The 23,033-nt window shown below is 40.0% G+C and overlaps 1 protein-coding gene across 3 annotated transcripts; it reads right to left on the bottom strand.

The window, feature by feature from the left end:
* Positions 1–5,737: 5,737 nt before the first annotated feature.
* On the bottom strand, positions 5,738–18,255 carry mapk6 (mitogen-activated protein kinase 6). 3 transcript variants are annotated; one of them, XM_024295293.2, is made up of 8 exons: positions 18,063–18,255; positions 13,960–14,891; positions 13,555–13,872; positions 9,328–9,472; positions 8,853–9,017; positions 8,542–8,737; positions 8,145–8,262; positions 5,738–8,032 (listed from the first exon to the last, which is right to left on the bottom strand). In XM_024295293.2, exons 2-8 carry the CDS (start codon positions 14,194–14,196, stop codon positions 6,980–6,982), a joined length of 2,232 nt encoding a protein of 743 aa, XP_024151061.1. In that variant the 5' UTR covers positions 14,197–14,891; positions 18,063–18,255; the 3' UTR covers positions 5,738–6,979. The 3 variants fall into 3 exon arrangements, with proteins under 3 accessions (XP_024151061.1, XP_024151062.1, XP_024151060.1); XM_024295294.2 differs by lacking the exon at positions 18,063–18,255 and adding an exon at positions 16,783–16,956; XM_024295292.1 differs by lacking the exon at positions 18,063–18,255 and adding an exon at positions 15,649–15,805.
* Between the last annotated feature and the right edge of the window lie 4,778 nt (positions 18,256–23,033).

The following is a 23,033-nucleotide window of genomic DNA, read 5'->3' as shown; positions in this document are numbered from 1 at the left end:
TCAAACTTTAGGATTTGTGTTGATTCCATGTCCAGCCCTAGCAACTTCTTTTAGCTTCAGCAAAGACAATGAATATTTATTTGATTCAACTCATTTGTCCAAATCTAAAAGTTGGGATGCATGTGGTGACCTGACATGACCTAAAAAGATCTGAATGATTTTACAATCAGCCTTTTGGTTGGATCCTTCCCTGTTTTTCTACTCTGACTCTGAATCATGTAGTGCTGGGGAGTCTTCATGACTCCCTTATTCTGGTTATACACTCAGAAACACATGACCTCCTCAAGGGCTCTGCAGACACTGTCCTCTACCCGCTTTTATGCTCAACGTTTGTTCATCCATTAATATCAAAGAGCAGCTGCTCTCCTTCAGAACAGCCTTTGAGCTTTTTGTCACATCAAATCTAATAAGCAGTTCATTTTCAAACACAATCATGACTGAGTGTTCTCAAAAGTGTTCAGTCCACCTGCACAATGAAAACCAGTGCAGTGGTTACAACTGTTAAACTCAAAGGATTTATTTTGTTTTCATGCTCTGTTTGTGATCCATCTCCATGCATCTTAATGAGCACAAACTACGAAGGAGACTCATTGAAAAGAATTCATACATATTTATAGCTGTATGTTTAAGGTAAGTGGATAAATATAGATAAGTCAGTAAAAGCAAGTTGTGCAAAACTGACATTTTATTTAATGAATGTTCATGTGAATATAGAAAGCCATGCACCACTGAGACTTATTATAATGACATGCAGTCATGCTCAGTCATGTCTGGATTCATACCGACTGCAGGAGATTTTCTGCACAACCACTCATTATGCGCATTTGGCACTCAAAAACAGTTATTTGCATCCTTTTTTCCAGTTCTGAAGAATCAGCAGGAACATTGAGTCACTGAGTTTTGTTCAGCACATGCAAGCAAGTGTTGACGTCTTCCAGGTCCCTGAGGTCTGGAGGGTTAAACTGTCTGCATATCAGTCACTTGGGCTCTGCTGTTTTCTGAACGAGGATTTTTGCAAAAGCCAACTGACGTAAATGAGAAATCAAAGGTTTAACTATTCTGTAGGAGACACTGTGTTTCTGCTGATCTTAAGATCCGTCATGTTTGCTGTGCACTTTTGTCTTCAGATGAAATGTTTGCGTATACAGAGTAAGATCCTGCATTGGAAAGTGCACTTCTACAAAAAGGTTAACTTTTGGAGACAAATCCACGAGTATGCAGGTCCTGGATTGAGCTGACTTTTGATAAATGACCACATATTAAAAAAACAACACATTTTAAATTTAAATCATTTTTAATATTTCATTTTCTCCTCATTTTCTCCTCATCTCACCTGACCTGCCTCGTGGATGTCATTGTTGTATTTCATCACACATCAGACAGAATTTGTCAGAATACAGTCCGATTCCAAGAAATAGAAAAGTATCAAGAAAAAAAACAAAAGCAGGTTTTTAAGTCAAATGATACTCAGAAAAAAACTGTTAGTTGTCATATTTTAGAAACAATTCTTTGTTTTAACCCAAAAGAACCCACGGTGATGTCAGTGTAACAGAAAAACAGTAGACATGTGTTATGTTGTCCACTGTGGTATATGCTACTTAAATTTCCTTTTTGAAAAACATGGGTCTGGGCTCTTATGGCTTAAATCTCAACACAAAACAATCTTTGTTGTGTTTTTCCTTTTTAAATTTGACCAGATAAAATCATAAAAATCATTTTTTTGTTGTTTTGACTAGAGAAAACACTAAAGTTCTCTTTTACAAAGACGTCAGCAGGACGTCATGATAACCGTCCCACAAAAATTAGAAGGTCTAAGGGGCATGTCCAAAGCCCGGCCCATGGGCTATGTACTAATTTTGACCAGCCTGCAGATATTTTTTTTTTTGTCATTATAACTCACCTGTTGATTTTGCACCTGTACCTTAGAGGGGAGAGGGTGAGCTGGGTTGCCACATTTTTTGTTGACCGTTTTTTTTGTCGCTTTTTTCATTTGCTTGCAATAAGCCAGACTCATCCTAAGTTGATTTAATTACCTTTTTTGTCATTGATAAAAGGTTCAAAGCATGACCTAATTCAAGTCCCTCACCAGGCCCAAGGTCAGTCTCTCAGCGACTTTTGTTTTTTTGATATAGTCGTTAAAAGCAGATTTAACTGTTATTTTCCTGTTCACGTTTTTAATTTAGAAGTTTTTCATGAGCATTTAATAGTTAAAATACGTAACATGTGAATCAAGATTTATTATTGACAAAAGGCTTTTTTTCAAATAGTCTTTCTTCATTTTATTTCTGGACTTCAAATATGAAATTTCACAGTAATTTTGGTAAAAATGCATTTAGGTATAATGTGAAAAAATTGATGAAAAAAGTGTCCCGTTGCATTTTTTTAAATTAAATAGTTAATCTGCATTCAACTGTATTAAAAGGGTTCAAAGAATGCAGGCTGAATGGTTGGCTGTCATTCATTTTTACCTCTCTAATTTTGGTCATCTTTCCAAAATGAGTTAAAGCACATATTATCTTATTCTGTCCAGCACTGGGAGGATACAGTCTGACACAAGGCACCTTTTATTTTGAAAGAAAATCATACAGGCTTCTGCCAAACGTAAAAAAATTATTCTACATGAGAAAATGGTAGTTTCTTTTTATATTTATGTTTTTTTCATGCCACAAAAGAAACATAAATCATATGTATTATTAAAAAATACATTGTAATGAATGCACAGCAGTTTCATAGTAAGACTGCAGCTCCTACTAAGTTTTGATCAGTAGAAAACAAGCCCAAATCACTCTTTTACTATTAAAGGTTGCAGCCCCCTGTTCTAAACCAATAGCTAAATTATTAGCCAATTGTAATTTTGATTTTAAATTGATATACATTTATATCTCTACAGACAGTTTTGCTGGCCCTCTCCAACCCTGCCCAAATCTTCTGTTTTTTTCAATCCTGTCTAGTCCTGCTCAGGGGAACAGGGGTTGTCTACTTCAGGGCAAAGGAATGGTACACTCTTGGCAGTTTGCTAGTCTACTCAGGGCCACACTAAGATGACACAAGAGACAACTTTGAGTCACTCAGCAATCAACTTGCGTGTCATGTCCTTGGACTGTGGGAGGAAGCGTGTGGAGAAAACCCCCACTTGCACAAGAACATGCAAACTCCTCACAGAAAGGTCACAGCTGGGAGTTGAACATGTGTCATGCTGTGAAGCAACTACTGCATCACCAAGCAGATACTGCTGGACACTTGTAATACTTAAAACAAAATTCATATTGATCTAGAATAAAATGACGTCATGATTAGTTTGGTAAACAGCAGCCAATAGAGAGATTCTCTGCTCAGATCAAGGTTTTCTATATGACTCAGCATATGACTCAGAAAGCCTGAAGGCTTTCAAATGCCTGAGACAAGCATGACCTGAAAAGATTTTTTTTTTTTTACGTGAGCAGAAGAAAATGTGCGTCTGCGACCAACATTCTTTTATTTATTACGCACACAAAAGACAAGTGTTCTGTTTTGCAAACTTCAGCAGTGCCTGCAAAATAAATACGCCTCGAAAAAAAAAAAAAAAAAATGAGCCGCTGCCTCTGCAATGCATCACGAGGACACAGGGGGCCTCGAAGAACTCAACTAAAGACTCTAGAAATGACTTGGAGACATCAGTGGGATGTCCGGGACCCACATTAAAAATATGTGGGCATTTATCGTCTCCCCCATGTGAGGAGCAAAGTAAATGTGACGTTATGACACGTTGCTCGGAGCTGTAAGCGATACACCGATCTGATGCCCTTTGGTCAGGACGCCGTGCACTTTGGCAGGAGTCTTTTAAAGTGAAGGTCTCTTGGGGGGTGAAGTATATTTATGATAGAACTTAAGAGTTCTAACTTTAGTATCAAGTCCTCCACGCATCTCCGGCCTGATTACAGACACACATTCTTACATGGAGGAATCCTAATGAGCAGGCCTGGCCTGTCCTTTTTGCCCGTTTGCTCAATGTGCCATAAAGCAGGTCTTAATGCTCTTTTCCTGGAGGAAAGTCTCCTGGTCTTTGTTTACATCTGAGCAGCAGACTTTTAGGTAATCTTCCAGGAAAGAGAATAGCCTTTGTGACCTTGAATTAAAGGGTGATGTTTTAAGCGGATGTCAGCTGATGAGAGAGTGAGTTGAGCTGCTTATCTGTGTGTGGCTGACTTTTTTATTTTTACCCTGACACTACCTGACAGGCGGAAGACACAGACGGAGACCTCCCAGAGGAAGGGAGAGACGGTGATACGAGAAAGGGAAGTAAAAGGAAAAGGCACTATAATTTTAGTGAGTTTGAGAACTAAGACGGTCTCAGCACCAGTACTCCATAGATTTGGGTTTAGCAGAGATGAGCCAGAGTCTCTGCGTCCCGCTGCACAGAGAATTAGGGAAGTGTGTGACCTACATTTAGCTTGTAGAAACTCTTGTCGCACATATCCCGTCTCAGGTTTTCGTCTGAGTCGTCCAGGAGGGTGTAATCACTGCCCGAGGATTGTGTTGTTACCAGGAAAAGAGGGAAAACATTACATAGCTGGCCTAATTTTTAGCAGAAGGAAGTGACCGCACTGAAAAAGCCATCTGTGGCTGATTATAGACACCCAGCCCCAGTCTGTTTTAATCACGGATTCTGTTAAACTGCTCACCATTTTCTTGGAATAATGTTCTTTTGACAAAAGAGTACTTTATTTTAAATAAGACACATTGGGTTGATTATTTTTTCTTAAAAATAAAACTCTGAGTGAAGAATCCCAAAGGTCAGGCCTGCAGTAATGGAAATATATACTGTAACATTTGAAATCTCATAGGAATTTGTCCATTTTATTGCAAAACATTATATATGGTTCTAGATATGGGTCCTCTTGGTGCATCATGAGCTCTTTAGCTGGTTTCTGAAAACAAATACCTTGTAACACTGATCCAGAAATCTTAAGCTCAATCCCGTTCGACTGTCACTGCCATTAGTTTATCTTAGCTGGAATCCAGCTGGATTACCTGTAGATACTAGGGGTGTGTATTAGCAAGATCACGATACATCACGATACCCAGCTCACAATGAAATATGTGTCACGATATTTCCCAAGACTGTCCTTGAACAATTTTAAAGTATGACCTTAAAAAAACTACTTGAATATTAATCCATTGAAATACATTGAATAATTGATTTTATTTAATGATTGTTTGGCAGTACAGCAGATTCTCACATACAAGTAGCTTTGACCCAGCAAATTTATGATGCTTTTCTTTTGGTAAATCAAGAAATTTTTGTTGTTTAAAAGAAACGGTCAATATAGTCTGATTTCCACAATAAAATATTTTACAGTATAAAAAAAACAAGTGGGGGAAACAAAAGGACACCCATAAATATTTAAATATTGCAATTTTTAATTGATACAAGTATCGTGATATATCACCAAATCAATTTTTCCCTACACTAGTAGATGTTGTTGTGTTGACTTTTGGAATACTTTTCCAATAGGATCATGTGGACTTCAAACTGGCTTCAAACATGTTAGAGACCGGCTCTCAATCTTGACACTAAAATTGCATCTTGAAATGCTTTCAAAACTTTTTTTTCCCTTTTACAATAAAAAAAAAACCTTCTGCTGTTTGATTATTTGAATTTGCTTTGTTTCAGTCTCCTCCTTAAAGGGAAATCCAAAAGTGCAAACTAAAATGTAAGTGTCAGAGCCAGAAATAAACAAACCCAGATCCAAGCAAACTCTTTGCCAGTAACTTTTATTTTGAGATATTTTGTAGAACAGGAGAACCAATGATTACAAAAAAAGTCCATAAGTGTTCTACATGCTACACTTTAACCTAATTCATCATGCTTGCCTGAAAAAAGTACATAAAAAACAAACAAAAAAAACCAATTAAAACTGACATACAATATAGTCATTGTTTACTCTTGGTGTACCTTTCTGTTGCCTCCATGCACACATTTTTTTCCAACATGTACATAAAAAATAAAATAAAATTAAGACTTTTGGGCACTTTTATTTTTAAACCATACATGAGTTTTACCACTAAAGACAGAATGCACTAATACTTCAAAAAGAACAAAATAATAATAAAAAGGAAAAGTATCCATTTGAATATTGGACATGGAAAGCCTCCACTTCTTTTAGAACACCACATGAATTTGCATCCTACCTTAAAACAGAGGAACACTTGCACACCCTTATAGTGCTGAAATGAAAATGGAAGTCTGTTCAACTCCTCAATCGTCAAGAACCACATTGAAATAACACATTTTCATAAAATAAATAGCGCACATTTGCTAGAAATAAATAATGATTACCGAAACACCTCACTATCTTAAATGCTAAAAGTGAGACAGGTTTCATCTAAGCGACCACTTCATCTGACGGCATGAGGATGGTCACGTGGGTAAAGCACTAGTGCGGCTTCGAGTGTCTCTTCCGGCTGTTACCTTGAGGTAGATAACACGTTTACATTAACGCCTATGATAATGGTTGCTGCTGGCATCATGTGTCAGATTTACAGTATGAAAAAGATGTTAAGGAAGCTTTTACGGGGGGAGGAGAGGGTCAATTTAGCTTAAAAAAATTGGAAAAAAAGTTTTAAAAAATAAAAATGGGGGAGAGGAAAGACTGTTTTAAAGCACTTTAAAAGCTCATAGCAATGTCAGTCATGTCACACCCTAACCAGCCAAACTTCATCTTTTAAATCCTGCAATGGTCATTTTTTTCATCCTCCACTTCTGTACAGTACTGATACAAGCGAATGACACACGAGTTTAGCAGTGAGGGCATTGACATTAACCCATGAAGGCCTGGTGATCAAGGCTCTGAGTGATGGTCGTAGTCTTTAAATAGAACAAATAACCCCTGTAAACTTATAAAAAAAAGAATTGATTCAAGTACAATATGCCGATTTAATAAAAAAAAAGAAAAAACTGCTTACATTTTGCACTGTTAGGAGGGATATGTACATTGTATCAATTCAGATGCTTTAGGATGCTGCTGTAGGTTTTGTGGGCGATTTGAGGGGAGCATTTGACGGCACACGGTGTGAGGGATGCCTGGATGGATTTTAGAGGCAAGTCATCGGGGCCGTCGAAGCTAGGCAGGGCCAGAGAATCCAGCTGCACGTTCAGCACGATCTCCGTGCTCCCGTCCAGGAAGCTGTCGTCCAACTCTTTCACCACCGAGGTCTCCACCTCCGAACTGGCGATGGTTTCCGCGATGCTCTCTTCCTTCCGGCTGAACAGGTGGTCCAGGTAGCTGGTGTAAGTGCTGTCCTTCTGGAAGTGGTCCTCTTGGTCAAGGCTCCAGCACGCTTCATCTATCAAACAGCCACTGTCCCCAACGATCTCCGCGGGCCCGAAGCCGTCCCAGGGGCTTGGAGGGACGACACCGAGCCCTCCCCCACCCAACTGTGCGAGGTTGACCAAACACTTCTCCTCTTTCTCCTGGCTGATGGTCTTGGACATGGAGGTGGAACGAGGGGCTTCCAGCTGGGAGACGGAAAAGTTGAGCTCGTTCAGGAGGCCCACCTCGCTGAGCAGGGTCACCTCCTGACAGGGCTCCGGCTGTAGGCTCAGTTTAATGGTGCTAGCGATGAAGGAGTCAAAGTCAAAGCCCTGGTTCTGCTGGCTCTGGGGCCTCTCCGTCTGATGTTTCTCCTGAACTTTGTCCTTCTCCGCTGCCTGCAGTGCAATCTGGGCCTTCACCAGCCCGTTCTTCTCACACTTGCTCTTGGCCTTACGATCTGCCTTCTCCTTGCTCTGTTGCTCCTTCCAGTTGGAGAGGTCAATGATGAGCTTGGGCTCATAGTAGTGGTTGACTTCACTATCCCTCCAGATGAGGTTGTCCAGGTAGGAGGGGGACACAGCCTTGTAGTTACACGTGTGGCTGCACTGCAGGTCACAGTATTTGTTCTCGTGGTGTTCGTCCTGCCAGGACCGCTCCGATGAGAACGGAGTGGAGTAGTCGAAAGACTTGTCCACAAACTTTTCTCGGTCTACATCGGCATATTTGCGCGGGTCGACCTACACAAAACAAAGACATTTTTTTCTTTTAGAATCAGCAAAGGAGCAAATTGAGATTAAAATCAACATTCCACATCTTTGCCATAGTAAACAAACATGCATCCAAACACACCTGGACCTCCCCGTCATCTGTGACATCAGAGAGTGCCCTCGGGTCAACCTGAACCTCATCTGGGTCGTGAGTGCTGTGCAACTGCCAGTCAACCTCTGAGAACTGGCTCTCGTGATACCTGCAGGTGGATCAAAGGAAGACACTTTAGAACACTAAAAAGACAATACTCGAAGATCAAGTTAAGATAAATGCTTTTTTATGACGTTCCCTTAAGGGTCAGCACAATTAGTCTGTATTTGTGGTTCCCGCATTCAGTTTTACAGGACACAACCTTTTGCATTTAGCAGGACTTGGTACAAGCTGTAGATTGTGGCATCTTGCGGTTGCAATAACTTTCAAACAAGCCAGCAAGAAAAACAGAAAATGTAATATCATTAAGAAAGGAAATCAAATGTACCTGTCCCAAGTATGGCTGTGGCTCTGGTCCATGAGGAGAATATCATCCACTTCATCTTCAATGTGGAAAGGATGCAGAGAGATGGGCTCATCCAGGGGGAAAGAGTAGTCAGCCATATAGGGGTGGGCCAGGGCTTCCTCTGCAGTCAGGCGATCCATCGGGTTAAAGGTCAGGATCTTTTCCAAAAAATCCAGGGCTGCAGAGAGAAAAAGGACAATGAGATTAAGTTGAGGGATTGACGTGATGTATGAGATATGTGACTGCGCTTCTGTTGCAAACTGGATTTCACAGAATTCCCATGAGGCGCTCACCCTGTGGACTGACGTCAGGCAGCAGTTTGGCCAGCGGCGTGTGAGGCTTTGACATGTCACTACGGATGAAGACCGGGATGACACTGTGAAGCTCTTGTCGGTCTTCGTCTCGCAGGACAGGAATGGACTCCAGGATCAGCTGCATCTGCTCCAGCTCGTGGGCTCCTGGAACAGCAAGGAGACATTAGTTGGACAAGACACACTTATAGTTAAAAAAATGTAGAGACTGACAAAAAGAAAAAAACTATTTTAAAGGGAAAAACAAATGTTTTACTTAGCACATCCAAATTCCGTGCAAAAAAACCCTTCATGACTAAAATGTTTGTTTAAAAATTGTCTAAACAAGAACATCAGATAAAAACTGGTTTATTTCCCAGAGTGGTTATATCACTCAGTGTGTTTGACCAAGTCAGGCGTTTTGCTCTAAAATGAGCTCCATTTGTAGTTCAATTAAAATGTGATGAATAACATTTACCTGCAAACAGGGTTCTCCCTGTGAGCATCTCTGCAAACATGCAGCCAGCAGCCCACATGTCGATGGCTTTGGTGTAGTTGTTAGGAGAGAGCAGCAGGCGAGGAGATCTGTACCACTTCGTGACAAGACCTTCAGAGAGATGGCCCTGTGATGAACAGAGACCAGACTGGTTAAAGTCTTTGTTCAAAGAAAGAAAGACAAAAAAAGAACAATTCCAATAGTTAACTACAAGTGATAGATAATAAGTAGACATCTACAGATGTTTCTGGGTAGTTGATGTCTGTGAAAGGACCCCATCAAAATGTGATAAACTTGGGTGCCATCTCCTTCACAGACATGCGGTCTGTAGGTCACGTACACCACACGTGCCATGTAGGTGAAGAAAAAAAAAAAATGAGAAAGGGAAGAAAAGTATTGGAAAGGAGGGGAGGGTCAGACACGTGCAGGCCGTGTCAGCAGTCTGGGAGAGCAGAGTAATCCCCCTCTGCCACACCACTGGGACTCAGACTCTCCTCTGACTAGCCATGGACACCCAACACAAAGGAAACCAGCCATTCTGTGTGGATGCAGACTGGGGGGGAGGGGGCTTGGTAAAATAACACCCTCACTTCCCACCCCCTGTCTCCCCCACATGCACTACTGGTTTGGGTTGAGACCAAAATGGTATTCTTGCCATTGAGCAAGGCTCCTGTTTCTGCCCTAATTTAGCTGCAGGTACTTGATGTCACACTATTCTGGGGCACATCACTCCTTTGAAAAGTTTGTTTTGGATTCATTGGGGGGGCTATAAATGACATGCAGTGCAACGTGCAGAAATGACCCCTTCATGCAGGTAACAAGCTAATCTTCTAGTTTGAGGACAGCTTGTGAAGGAGGTCAGGCAGAATTAGACCACGGTACACACACATGTCATACCAAATATCTGACACCTGGCAGCGCACACCGATACCCATCCAGAGAAGCCAGTTGTGAAGCCGACTTAGTGCTCATGGTAGGTTTGTGTGCCATCAGTTCAGCTAAGGACAAAATAAATCAGACCACCTTCACTAGGGTTTTTTTTTTTTTCTTTTTGTTAAAGGACAATATTCCGGGATGGACCATGGAAGCAAAAGATCTAGGGCATGTACAGACCAGGAGAGCCTTCGGATGGCCGAGAAATTCAGAAAATTTAGTTTACCAATGAGCTACTCTTCGCAGAGCGGACCGAGCCACCTGGGAAATGTCCCACAGTAACAGCAGCTGCACGTTTGAAAGTGATACTGCTCAAAATTAGGACCGACTAAAAAAAATAAATAAGCTTAAGGAAGAAAAACTCGAATCACACTCGACCTCTTTTCGCCACATTTTTTATTCAGCAGCGGCCTTTGATTTGTTTACCCTTTAGCTCAAAATATACACTGCTTAAGACTCCCTTTGGTATTTCACTTGGTGACCCTCTGGATAGTCTATCTGCTTTCAATCACACCACTGAAACCACGTAAACTGTAGGAAACTGACTGGACCAAACTAACCTGCTGTGGTAAAATAAGTTGGATTTTTAGTAAAAAGCTAAAGACTCCAGCTTCAAACTTTTACCAACTTCAGAGGAGGACATTTATTATAAAACCGTACTATACATAGTCATATCCAATACTGAATGATTCATCTCAAACAGCTCTGACAACACTTCGAATAACTTTAAACACTTGGTCTAGATCACAACAGACTAACATTTAGTGACTCACAGCTTTTCTATGAAAGCATGACTTTCCACTTCCTGAAGCAAGTCAGACTAGATGTCGGTAAAACCAGCGGTGGAGAATCAAAAACATCACACTCTCCATTGCACACAAGAGAAACCAAGATAACTTGCCAAGCATGAATCCTGTTCAACTCAAAACAGTCTTCTACGGTTAAACGAGTCAGTTTGAGATAATGAGAGTCAATGACCCTAGCAACATTTCAGTATGGACCGGCTTTGCATACTAAATACAACATTTATGATGTATGGAGTTTCTATAATACACAATGGCTTCATTTACTGAAGTCTGCGACTGAACTACCACCAGATGCAACATAGTCAAAGCTATTCGGAATTAGAAAAGAAAAACATTCTCTTGAATTCAGAGCCTTAAACTTCCTTCCAAGCATTCTTCTTATGAGTCCTGCAGCCTAATACCAGACAGGCCTGTTGCTGGCATTAACAATTGGGTCAAATGTGTGCGCAAGAGTGACATTGCACTTGTGGTTTGCAGCTGCAGGGAGACCGTGTTGCAGAAAAGACCTCTGTGAACTCTCCTTTGAACACAACCCAGAGCCAAAGCCAGCATCTCAAATTACTTCATTTTACACTGAGCCGCATGCAGGCACATGTTCTCAATAATCATACATTAACTCCTTTAGTTTCACTATAAGGCAAATCCCTCCAAAATTGTTTGCAGAAGACAGATGCATTCCCGGTGTGGACTATCAATTGAAGACATAAAATAACTAGATTTCAAGACAAGTGTTAAGATCTTCAAACGCGCCCTCAACACACAGCCAGACAAAGAGATGTAGAACTTGAGCTGCACGTGAATTCTTGTCATTCCTGACTCTTAGAGAAAAAAATAAATACGGGCAAACATTACAGACACACGGAAACAGTTTGACTACTCAAAAGAGGGACTGCGTCAATAGCAAATGCATTTAACAGTCACCACAACATAATGACGCTAAACAGGAACTATGGGGAGTTTTTTGGAGTTTTTTTTCACTTAAACAATTGAAAAACTAGAAAACATAATGGAAAAAACAAAAGAGACTAAATGCTTTTATGTATCTAAAACCAGGTTTACTGGAAAAGCCTACACCTTTTTTTAGAAATTCTATTTAAACACCATGCACTCAGTTACCCAACGGCTGTCTCACTCTAAAGAAAGGGGGTGTTGTAAAAGTGTATTTGCCCAAAGGGATTCTGTCATAACGCCTACACAGGACTGGTGACATATTTTACAGCATTAAGCATTATAATGTTGTACAGATGTGATGCATTCATCTATTTTACACATGTTTTTTTTGTTTTAATAGCCAATTAGAATGCAGACAACAGAAAAACTCTGATACAAAAAAAGGTGGCTGGAGTCTGGTAGACAAATGTCTGCACGGTCGACAAAATTTCCACAGCAATGGCTGCTGCAGCACTATAGCAGACAATAATCAAGCTTGAAAGAGCTGACACCAGGCATCCAGCTTTTGAGCACCCACTTCCCTGTACGTTTGCCATCAGGAAAACTGCAAAGGTTGAAGTAAAACACCCACGTGGTAAATCCAGCAACAAGGTGGTGCCAGTTACTGAGAGAAGCACTTTTTCCAGACAACAGTGAGCTCCCACCATCTTATTCTGTTGCATGGTGACATAAAAATGCTAAACTTTATAGAAGTTTATTGAAAAAAAATGCTTTGTTGTGTCTGAATGCTTGAACTTGTGCTAACAAGTCTGCTTCAGGTAGTTGCATGATGTCTGCAGCTCTTCCAGAAAAAGAGATCACATCATGTGAGCCCACTTCAGACATTGCAATGACTAATCTGAGACACGTGTGAGCATCTGACTGCCTGTGTGCTTAAAGAGGATCCAGCAACTACAGGCCGCCACAGATGGACCGCCCAACTTAGATTTTCTCACATCACTGGACCATATGGCTGCAGACAGACACTTCCTTATCCCTTTATTAGGTGACAGCCACTCAAAAAGAGCAACTCAGATCATCCAGATGGCAGCAATTAATCCAGGTTAAACTCCATTATTCTAAACCACAGGAAGAAGGCAACATACTTGCTCTGACCTCAACTACATGAGAGAAAAAAAAAAAAGTTTTACAGCAGCAGGTTTTGCATTTGCCGATTGCTGGCACGATTACAATCGCAAACCTTTCTGATCAAAGTACAAAATAAAAGAGCTGTAGTGGAGCAACTCGGATGTAAACCATTTCGTCATTATTCTGAAATTCCGTTGTGTCCAGTCTTCGTTCTCATGAGAAGGGAAACTGAGGCGTTACCTCAGAATACCACATCCTGTCTTGTTTACTTCCTGCTGTAAAGAAAAGCGGCCTCCCTCTGAGGAGCACCACTTTACTGCGCTACAAACATCTAGTTTCACAGCAACAAGCATCCAACTGAATAAAAAAATATTAAATTGGACTCAAGTGTCAGCTTATGTTAAATTCTAAACACAAAAGGTGTCAATAGTAACTTAAGGAAAGGTCCTACCTTGTGGGAGTAGTGGGGATCCATGATGCGGGCCAATCCAAAGTCCCCGATCTTCAGTACCAGATCCTCCGTGTTCACAAACAGGTTGGCAGGCTTGAGGTCACGGTGCAGGACATTGGCAGAGTGGATGTACTTGAGGCCCCTGAGCAGCTGGTACATGAAGAGCCTGGCGTGGCCCTCAGAAAGCGGGCCCCTCTCCAGCAGCTGACTCAGGTCAGTGTCCATGTACTCTTGGACTATGTAGACCGAGTTGACTTCAGTCAGCGACACAACGTCCTCCGTTAACCTGCGACCACTGGGGCCCAGTACCTCAAACACCTAGTGGTAACCAAAACAAAGTGATTCCAAGGTCAGCTACTCTTTTTCTTCTACATCCAGTGTTTGACTTTGAACCTGGCAACATACCTTGACAATGTTGTCGTGATCAAGTCGCCTGATAATCTTGATTTCCCGCAGGGCATGCTTCACACTCTGAGGATCGGTCAAGATAATTTTCTTCACTGCTACACGCTTGTCACAGTCGGTGTCAACTGCAGAGAACACCAGGCCGTTGCCCCCGTAGCCCAAAGGCTTCAAGTCCATGTAGCGAGAACCCAGGTCAAAGCCGTGGATGTTCATCAGTGACTCAAACTTCTCTGCCATGATGACTCTTCTTAGGCTTTTACACCAAGCTTCTGCTACGTCTCACTCCTGTTTTCTGGCCCCTTACAAGCCAAACTTTAGCACCAACAGAGGAATTTCGCTAATAATCCCCCCCTCCAATTCAGAGGCTAACTATCCTCCCCTATAAAGACAACTACCCAGTCCCCCTGGATAGCCGTCCCTGTCAAATACGGGACACTGGTATGTAATCACAATTTCCTTCCATGTTGAATGAAAGACAGAACTCTTAAAAGATAAGTTTCTTTTCCAATTGTGTGCATTTTAGTTTTCTAAACTGAAAAACTCTCAGACCAGTGTTTATAGACTGCAAATGGAATGAATTATGATGCCAATTTAAACAAAAATTAAAAAATAAAACAAAATTAAATTAAAAAAAGGGGGAAGGCTATATTAAACTATAAAAGTCTGTAGTTGCATCTTCACAGTGCAGATACATTCAGTGTATGACTGGTCCTGAGCAGCTTCATATGTTTTTTTTGTTTTGTTTTGTTTCCTTTAATATATATCTGAATTTCTTCCTATCCTATCAAGTCACCTGATCTGTCAAACGGAAATGAGCCTGGCCTAATCTTTACAGAAAAAAAAAAAAAAAGATTCCCCCCCCTCAGTGATCAGGTGGCTCTAGTTCGCCACAGTCACAATCAAAACTATCCTCCATTTTACTTGAGTAAAACCTGAAACATAAGAGAAGAGCGGGACAAAAAAGTACAATAAGTTCAGGCAGCCATTTTTGCTACAATTTGACCAAAACACACACACTCATTCGTCTTCCCCACAGCTGGAGATGGTGCTGAGTATTTCATCAAAACAACTAACCGCCTCGATCACCGGATTTCTTTGAGACATGAATGTCGTAAGAGAGGCTGGCCCCTCCCCTACCCGGCGTAGGCGCTAGCTAGTCCGGTTTCCAGGATTAGGTGAATTTACGGAGGTAAAATAAACCTACAAACGCTTGAGTAAAATACAATAAAACCAGAACGCACCAACACCTTACATTTAGGGCAAATAAAACGACCTAATGACAAACTAATGCCGCCTTTTTCACCAGGCCAAAAAGCGTCCGCCGGCGGAACAGACAAGAATGCTAACGAAGTGACAAGACGCTAAGAGGCTTCGTCGATTAGGAACGATTAAATCGTAAACCTAAGACCAACTGATATGATATATGTACACGGAATCATTTAATACAGACAAAAAAATCAACAATTTCCCCACAAATATCAGACAAATCATGAAGCAGAAATCGTCTGCTAGCGTGAACAAAGGAGCCGTTGTTGGCGGAGGCTTTTGACTACGTGGTACGGCTTTTCCATCGCTTAGTAACACAAAGCCGACCTCGGTTTAAACGCAAAAAATGGAACAAAAATTGTCGTAAAATCCCACACAATGTTATCGACATTAATGGTAATCGATATAAAGTATGTTACTTACAGTACGTATTCGCAGCATTTATCCGGTTACTATTTTAAGCAAACCGAGAGAAGGTTTGTGTGCGCTCCGCTCCCCGAGCTCTGCGGATCTACTGCAATCGCCATTCAGGCTGGCTTTGAAAGGCGGGGGTGGCGCCACGGTGGTGCATTCAGGGGCAGTGGATAAAAAGACTACTTGATAGACGAGTCGTCATGATTTTTTTTTTAAAATTTGCAGCAAATCTGGGCAAATGCAGACAATTAAAGAAATATTTCAAGGGTAATTAAAAATACATATATAATGAAATTTTATTTAGAATTGATTTTTTGTAAAAGTAGAACGGTTTCATTTAAAACAAAATCTTACAAAGTACAATCTCCATATAAATACAGCATCAATCAGTCAAACACAAGCCAGTAAACTCGTTTTTTCTCGTGTTTGCTTGCTTTAGCTCAATTTGACAATGCTGATTATAACTTGATTAATCATTTAATACAAATTTTCTGGAATCAAAATGTTGGTAATTTACATAAGTTATGCTGCTTTTCACATGCCACAAGCGTGAGCTGAGGTATTTTGAGCAGTACTTGAAAGCAGCAGGAGTCATTCAAAATGTTTGTCTGAAGCAGATCAGCGGTAGATTCAAAATTCAGTTCAACGTTAAAAGATTTGTGAATGAAATCCTTGATTTGCGCATATTACAGTTTAATTTTATAGAGAAAAAAACCCCAAACTAGTAAATAAGCTAAGCCAAGCGTAAATTGTCACCTTGGCTCCCACTGAAAACTTATTTAACCCATTACAACAATCAGAATAAAAATGTACAAGGAGGATAAGGAAATATAATATGCATCATAATCTTTCAAAATTTCATAGTGTTTTAAAAAATAAAATGTATCTTCAATAAGGTACCTGCCACATATTTGATCCTTAAATGTTTCAACATTTTAAAACAAACATACAATAACATATATAGAATTAAAAGGGATTACATAATGTATTTGTATTCCTGTTTTTCATTTAACTTGTTTTTTAGTATTATAGTCCAGGCTATTTGCAATGGCCTTTGGTCGGAATTAATGCTGTTTCCAGATTATAGCACAAGTATTGCATTAGTCTTGTCAGTGAGAAAAATCCCTCGGCCGGGTCACTCACTGTAGCTTGCGGATTTAGAAAGTCCATCTGGCACCGAGCCTCTCCCTCCTTTCACCTATGAGGCTTATAGGCATCCCGTGCTAAACAAGAGAGGAAAGACCATTCCTCTGTGTACTTTTCTGAAATCCTGTGTGGTCCAGAGTCTGTGGATGCTGTGGATGTCTGAGCGGTCTGGTGGGCGTGCAGCAAGCAGGCAGGCAAGCACTATTCAGCTGCATCAGACTCCAGTCACATCCGCAGGCAGACCATGTGAGAACCCATGTGCCTGACAATGCAGATGCCTCTTACAGGCCGGGATGGGCTCTGCGATGGAGGAGTGCAAGTGCATGCGGAGTGAACGTGGCACAGCAGAGGATGAGAGACTCTGTGTGAATACATATATTCTAATGTTCAAAATATAATGTTCATTAATATATTTTGACTAATCAGCAAATGACTGCAGTATATTTTTAAAATAGGTACTGGAGAAAGGAAGTAAAGTAAATGATGCATGGCCTAAGAGCTCTGCAGTTTTCTGTTTTCCATCATTTACAAACAAGTCAAAGATCTGCAGAATGATGCATATATACTTTCTGATTTATTTGCACTCTTTCACCTGCACTTCTATAGGAAGTTTTCTTCCATCAAAGGGAACTCGTGTGATTCCATTCCCTGGTATTTATCCCACTTTCACAGGAATCACAAACTACAAGAGATGCAACATTTATACCCACTTAGATAAGTTTGATAAGGTGCGTATCTTTTCTCTTTTTGTCCTGCACATCCAAACGTACAAGGTTGAAAGTTCCAGCTTGTATTTTTTTTGCACACCAATTACATTTTTTGGATGAAATAATCCTTTCCTAAGTATTAACATTATCTCCCAACCAGCCGGAGCAGCCGACCTCTGGAGTTACATCAAGATACAACAGTTGACATAGCCCAACACGTAAGAGGGATCTATTTTTGCCACTTAGTGACGAAGAGAGTAATCTCTAACTCCTAAAGAGACTCTGCTGCAGTCAAAAGTCTTGTTTGTTGGACAGACAATAGCGTAAATGGCACACAAAAAAACATGCACAGGCTGTCAACGTTGAGTCATGTTAATAAACATGTAATTAAGCACACAGCCACCTCAAGGGAGCATCAGTTCTTCTCCGGAGGCCTCCACCATATCTCTTTTTTGTTTCTTCTGTTTTCTGGATTTGTTGTCACCACCCCACAAACACACACACACTTTCAACACAAATAAAGCAATGACTTGATAAACTTCTGCTTTATTTAAAAAAAGAACTACTTACTGGGACTGAAGCTCTCCCGGGACAACCACATGATTAAAAAAAAGTCAATATTCCATCAAAGACAATAAATCCAATTTTGGAAAAGTTAGTCCAAAATAATCAGAGTTGCAACGCAGTCCAGTGTCAGTATAAGTATATCCTCAGAGACTCAGCTGTGTGTTATCCTACTCCATGTGTCTCTGGTTGTGAGGTGGAGCTCCATGGGAAGTTAATATATGCTCAGCAGGGGAGGGGAGGAGACTGCTCTGTGAATGGCTTGGCCCTGTGTTAGATCCACTTTCAGCTTTTGACACCTCTTCCTCAGTCTCCCTCGGCTGCACCTTGCCTCATCGCCCTTTAAACTTTTCCAAATGTTTAAGTCTTTTCTGTCTCTGACTTGATTTAAGAAAACGGGCCAATCTTGAGCAGCCTTTATCTGAACTCTTCACATTCTTGAATGTGATGAAAGTCTGACAAATCCTGTTTTTGCATATTATTGTTTTGGAATATTCCAGTTTTTAATAAAAAATATTAATAAAAAAAGATTTTTGAATTTAAATAATACTTGATAATCCCTCGTCTTGCATCTTACCACATGCAGGTTCCTCGTTTTTGATATTTTTAATTGAAAGGAGAACGTTCATCTGCACATGGTGACACTTTGTGTTGTGAGGTCGAGTGTGCATTCTAATGCTCACCACCAACAGGGGGTTCATGAAGTATTATGTAAAGTCATGCAACAGCAGTTTGCTCCTTTTCCTCCGTACCTGCTGCACAAATCAGATTTAACACCCCTCAAAAAAAAAAACAAAAAAAGACATTGCAAACTCTGAACAACTCCACTAAGCTGTGCTCTGCTTCTTAGACTGGCCCTTCTGGCAGATCTCCTCAGTCATGTTATTGTGGCAGGATCTGGCACCTCCAGAAGCTGCTGTGTTTGGGCTGCAGGGAGATGTCTGCATGCACATTTGTTTGATATTTAAACCAGACTTTAGCAAGCTGTATGTTATCAAAACATTTGAAGGGATGTCTGAGAACAAACTGTGAATGTTGAGGGTTTTTTTTTCAGTGTCTTTTTCATTGTTTTTCCTTGAGGTGGTTACAGACTGGCTGTGGTTAATTTGTTAGTCACTGTTTAAAGTGCATGAGTACATTAGAAGAAGTGTACCTATGATTAAAGAAGCAATAGTACCTGCTGGCTGATCAGCGGCTCAATTGGTCCACAGTGAGCTCTGATGCTTCAGTTGCTTCCCAGACGAGTTCTGTGGTTACATAACCCTCTGTCTTCCAGGGCCCGAAGTTAAAGTACAGAACGGACCAGAAACGAGAACGCTTTTGTGTGGTCCTGTGAGTAATTGTCTATGCACACCCTCTTTTGCTTTGATTAAACTTGAGTGCTCAAAAAGGTTTCAAGGGAAGCATTGCTGCAGAGTGGAGGGGGGGCACAAGTGTAAAGACCACTTGGTGATTCAATCAAAGTGGAAACCACAATTGAATGAGTCAGATTGACGACTGGATCACTTCCAATCTAGACCGAAATGCTGGACTCAGAGCTGATTTGAAGTTCCTTCTCATTTCCATACACTCCTGGATTTTTCCTCTCCTTCTGTGTTGGAGATGAGATCAGTGCAAAGCAGAGAAACCAGTCTGGAGCCACCCCTGTCTGACCATTGAATCAGTGTCCACGTGGCCTCTCATATGACTGTAGGAAAAGGTTCACAGCGAGGGACAGTGTCAGTGGGCTGTCACAGTATCATTATGCAACACGCAGCTCTGCCACCACTGACCTGGAAACAGCCTGTTGGCTCCTCTCAATCATTGTATAATTTAACTGGTTCTGGGAAGAGACCAGCATCCACAAAGTGTGATAACAGGCCTTTAAAAGAAAGAAAAAAAAAACGTACAATGTCATTAAAGGCAGATGAAATGACAAAACATAATCAAAACTAAATGTGGAGAGGCTGTATTTAACTTCTATGCTCCACAGATCTGGAAAATACTTTCAGAAAACCTTAGAACACGTTTAAATCCAGGTTAAAGACCCACCTGTTCTCAGCTGCATTTGACTTGGATGTATTCAAAAGTTTACATCCACACTGTTTATAAAAAGATTTTAATTATAAAATCGGCACTGTTTACCTATGCTTGTTTTAAATTAGGTTCTTTTGACTTTATTTTAATCTTACTTTAATGATCACACCTTTACTATTTCCTATGATTGTTTCTTTTAATGTTTTATGTATATTTATATCATGCAAAAAACAGTTCATTTTTCATTTAAGATTTTGTATTCCCCCAAGAATGATGGCAGAATATACTAGAAATCTATCCATCCATCCATCTTCCTGACCGCTTCTTCCCTCTCGGGGTCGCGGGGGTGCCGGAGCCTATCCCGGCTACTGATTGAAAATTTTTATTTGGTGTTTTTAACACATTCATGTAGTATTTTTTGATGATGCAGAACAGAACATCAAGAAAATAAAGATTAAAATAGCATTTTCTTCATTTAAATTATTGTGAATATGTTAGTAATGTTAGGTTGAGGGTGTGAGAGTATAAAGAAAGGATCATGGAAAATTGGAAAAGGCTTAAGGTACTCTTGCAACTTAGAGGCAAATATCTAATGAACTACAGTCGCTTTGCAGCAACTATGCCCTAAAAAAATGAAAGTTTTTTTCAACATTTTGTCTAAAAATGTCAAAATCCTAATTAAAAGACAACTGGGAACATTTTTCAAATAAACTTAAAAATGATCAGAGTGTGACCTTAAGAACAAATTACTTTATGCATCTAATACCAACACAGTTGAATTTATTGGCAACTACACTTTACGAGCCACAGAATCTCTGCAATCCACTGTTAACAACCTGTTACCAGACTCTTCACAACACCCTAAATCCTCATGGGTTTGTCAGCTAATCGTAGAGCCTCTGAAAATAAAAATAAAAAAGAAACAGGTGGTAAATGTAACAAATTATGGTGATAAATAGGGTGATAAATAGTGATCAACAAAGAAAAAAGGGGTGACTCTATGCTTAAGCTCTAAAAGTCAGGAAAACGTTAGACCAGAAGTACAAATTTGAAAAGTAGACCATGTTTTTTTGAAGCGAATCAATCAGCAGGCGAGGAAATCAATGACTGGTTTTAGGAGGATGAATCCCAACGGTTTTGGAAACAGGGGGAACATGAGGGTGGAAGAGGAGCGGAGAGGAGAGGACCATCTGCCTTTGCTCTCCTCTCACCATCTGTGAGAGGAGCATCCTGAGATTAAAGCGCTCAGTGTGTGTCTAATAATTCAGTTATTATATAAAACAAAGAGGTTTTTTAATGGGGCACAAAAGCATAATCACTTGCTGCAGTGTGTACACTAAATAACAAAGTTTGAGCCCATTATGGAAACAATGAAGAGGAAAAAAATGGGAACATTTCCCTTCATTTTTTTTAGAGCCTGAATACCTGCTAATTTTTGATGTCTTTGTTGTATAGTCAGGAACAAAACACAAAAACTGGAAGTTGTTTGGCTCATAAAGACTTGATTCAATGATCAAACATTGTGAGTAATGTGTGCAGGCAGCGTGCTGGTTCTGATTAGATCTGTTTATGTGGGGTCAAAGATAAAACTGCCTGTTTGGTGGTGATGTAAGAGGATCAGAGGGTTTGGACTCTGGAGGTTTCTTAATAGGACTTATGTGGAAACTTTTTACAGTGAAAAGAAAAAAAAAAGGTTTATTAGCTGCAAACTGTCACCCTTCAACATAAAGTAGTTTGTTTTTGTAGAAAAGCAATTTGGAACCGTCTGATTTTGTTTGAAGTATTGATAAAGCTCCGTTGCTGACGCAGTTTTCTGAGAGAAAGAATCCTCCTTCAGATAAGTTGCTTTCAAAATGTTTAATGACACAATGGACTGGAAACCTTCCAAAACAATTAAACTGTAAAGATAAAAAAAAGAAAAAAATCAAGGTGAATTTTAAAGATGATTGTTGTTTTAACAAACTAGAAGCTAACTAATAATATATATATAAAAAAAAAAAACTTTACTGAGCTGGAATCCACTTTTTCTTTGTGTTTGCCTTATATTAGTTTTTTTTTATGTAAAATATCTTTTTGTATTTAGATTCTTTAAAAGCAAAACTATGTTAATAAAGTCTAAATCACTTCATTTTTACTAATTATAAAGCTAATACAGTTGACACCTTTTGCAGAATTTTCTTTTTATTTTAGTTTTGATGAAAGAAAAAACCTTGAAGAAAATACATAAGTGAACTTTCACCCATTTTTTATCTTTACAACCAGATCATACTAAAAACAGTTCATTTTTCTTTTTAAATACAAAAAAACATTCTACCTCTGTTTTTCATACCCCTGCTGCTGTGTCTTTTTCCCTTGATTGTCCTTTTTGTGTTCCTTGTGAGGAACACACTGTGCATTTCAGGTACACATATTCTCTTCCCCTGCAAAGCTTTACTTTTTATGCAGTGTTAATAAAGATAAAAATATTGATTTTGTTTTTGCAGTTTTTACATTTTTAACAAGAAGTGACCATCTGAGCTAAAAAAAAAACACATCTGAAAGCAACAAGGAACCTCAGACAAACTATATTTTCATTTTAAAATCAATTCAGGGGCCAAATCTGAGTGAAGTTGGTGTTGGAAGGGACCCCCAAACCTGGAGTTTGCAAAAAGCTATAAAATCCATATGATCCCACCTGGAAGAACATGTAAATGTTTGAAAAAAAAAGTGAGCTGAGAACATGACTGTGACACAGCTGAACTGAATGTGACATCTGCTATCAGGATGTATTAATACAACCGCCACACCTCTGTGCTTGCACAAGGTCCTCTGACTCATAATATTTGGGTTTCGTGGAGGACTGTGGACATCTTGTGAGATCTGTATCAGCACTTTCCACTTGAACATTTGGAGCCACAGAGTTGGTCTTGTTCAGTATGAATTCTGTAGTTGGTCCTCACTCAGATATTTTCTGGTGGGACA

The sequence above is a fragment of the Oryzias melastigma genome, linkage group LG3 (genome assembly GCF_002922805.2).
Source record: "Oryzias melastigma strain HK-1 linkage group LG3, ASM292280v2, whole genome shotgun sequence".
In the NCBI taxonomy this organism is placed as follows: Eukaryota; Metazoa; Chordata; class Actinopteri; order Beloniformes; family Adrianichthyidae; genus Oryzias; species Oryzias melastigma.
Note: the sequence above shows the minus strand (reverse complement) of the source record. Positions and strands in the feature narration are given on the sequence as shown.

Excerpts from the sequence above, each read along its gene's own strand:
- mapk6 (XM_024295293.2), bottom strand. The coding sequence starts at position 14,196 with ATGGCAGAGAAGTTTGAGTCACTGATGAACATCCACGGCTTTGACCTG. Across the intron at positions 13,873-13,959 it reads ATCACGACAACATTGTCAAG|GTGTTTGAGGTACTGGGCCC; the intron begins GTATGTTGCCAG and ends GGTTACCACTAG. Across the intron at positions 8,738-8,852 it reads GCCTGACGTCAGTCCACAGG|CCCTGGATTTTTTGGAAAAG; the intron begins GTGAGCGCCTCA and ends TTCTCTCTGCAG.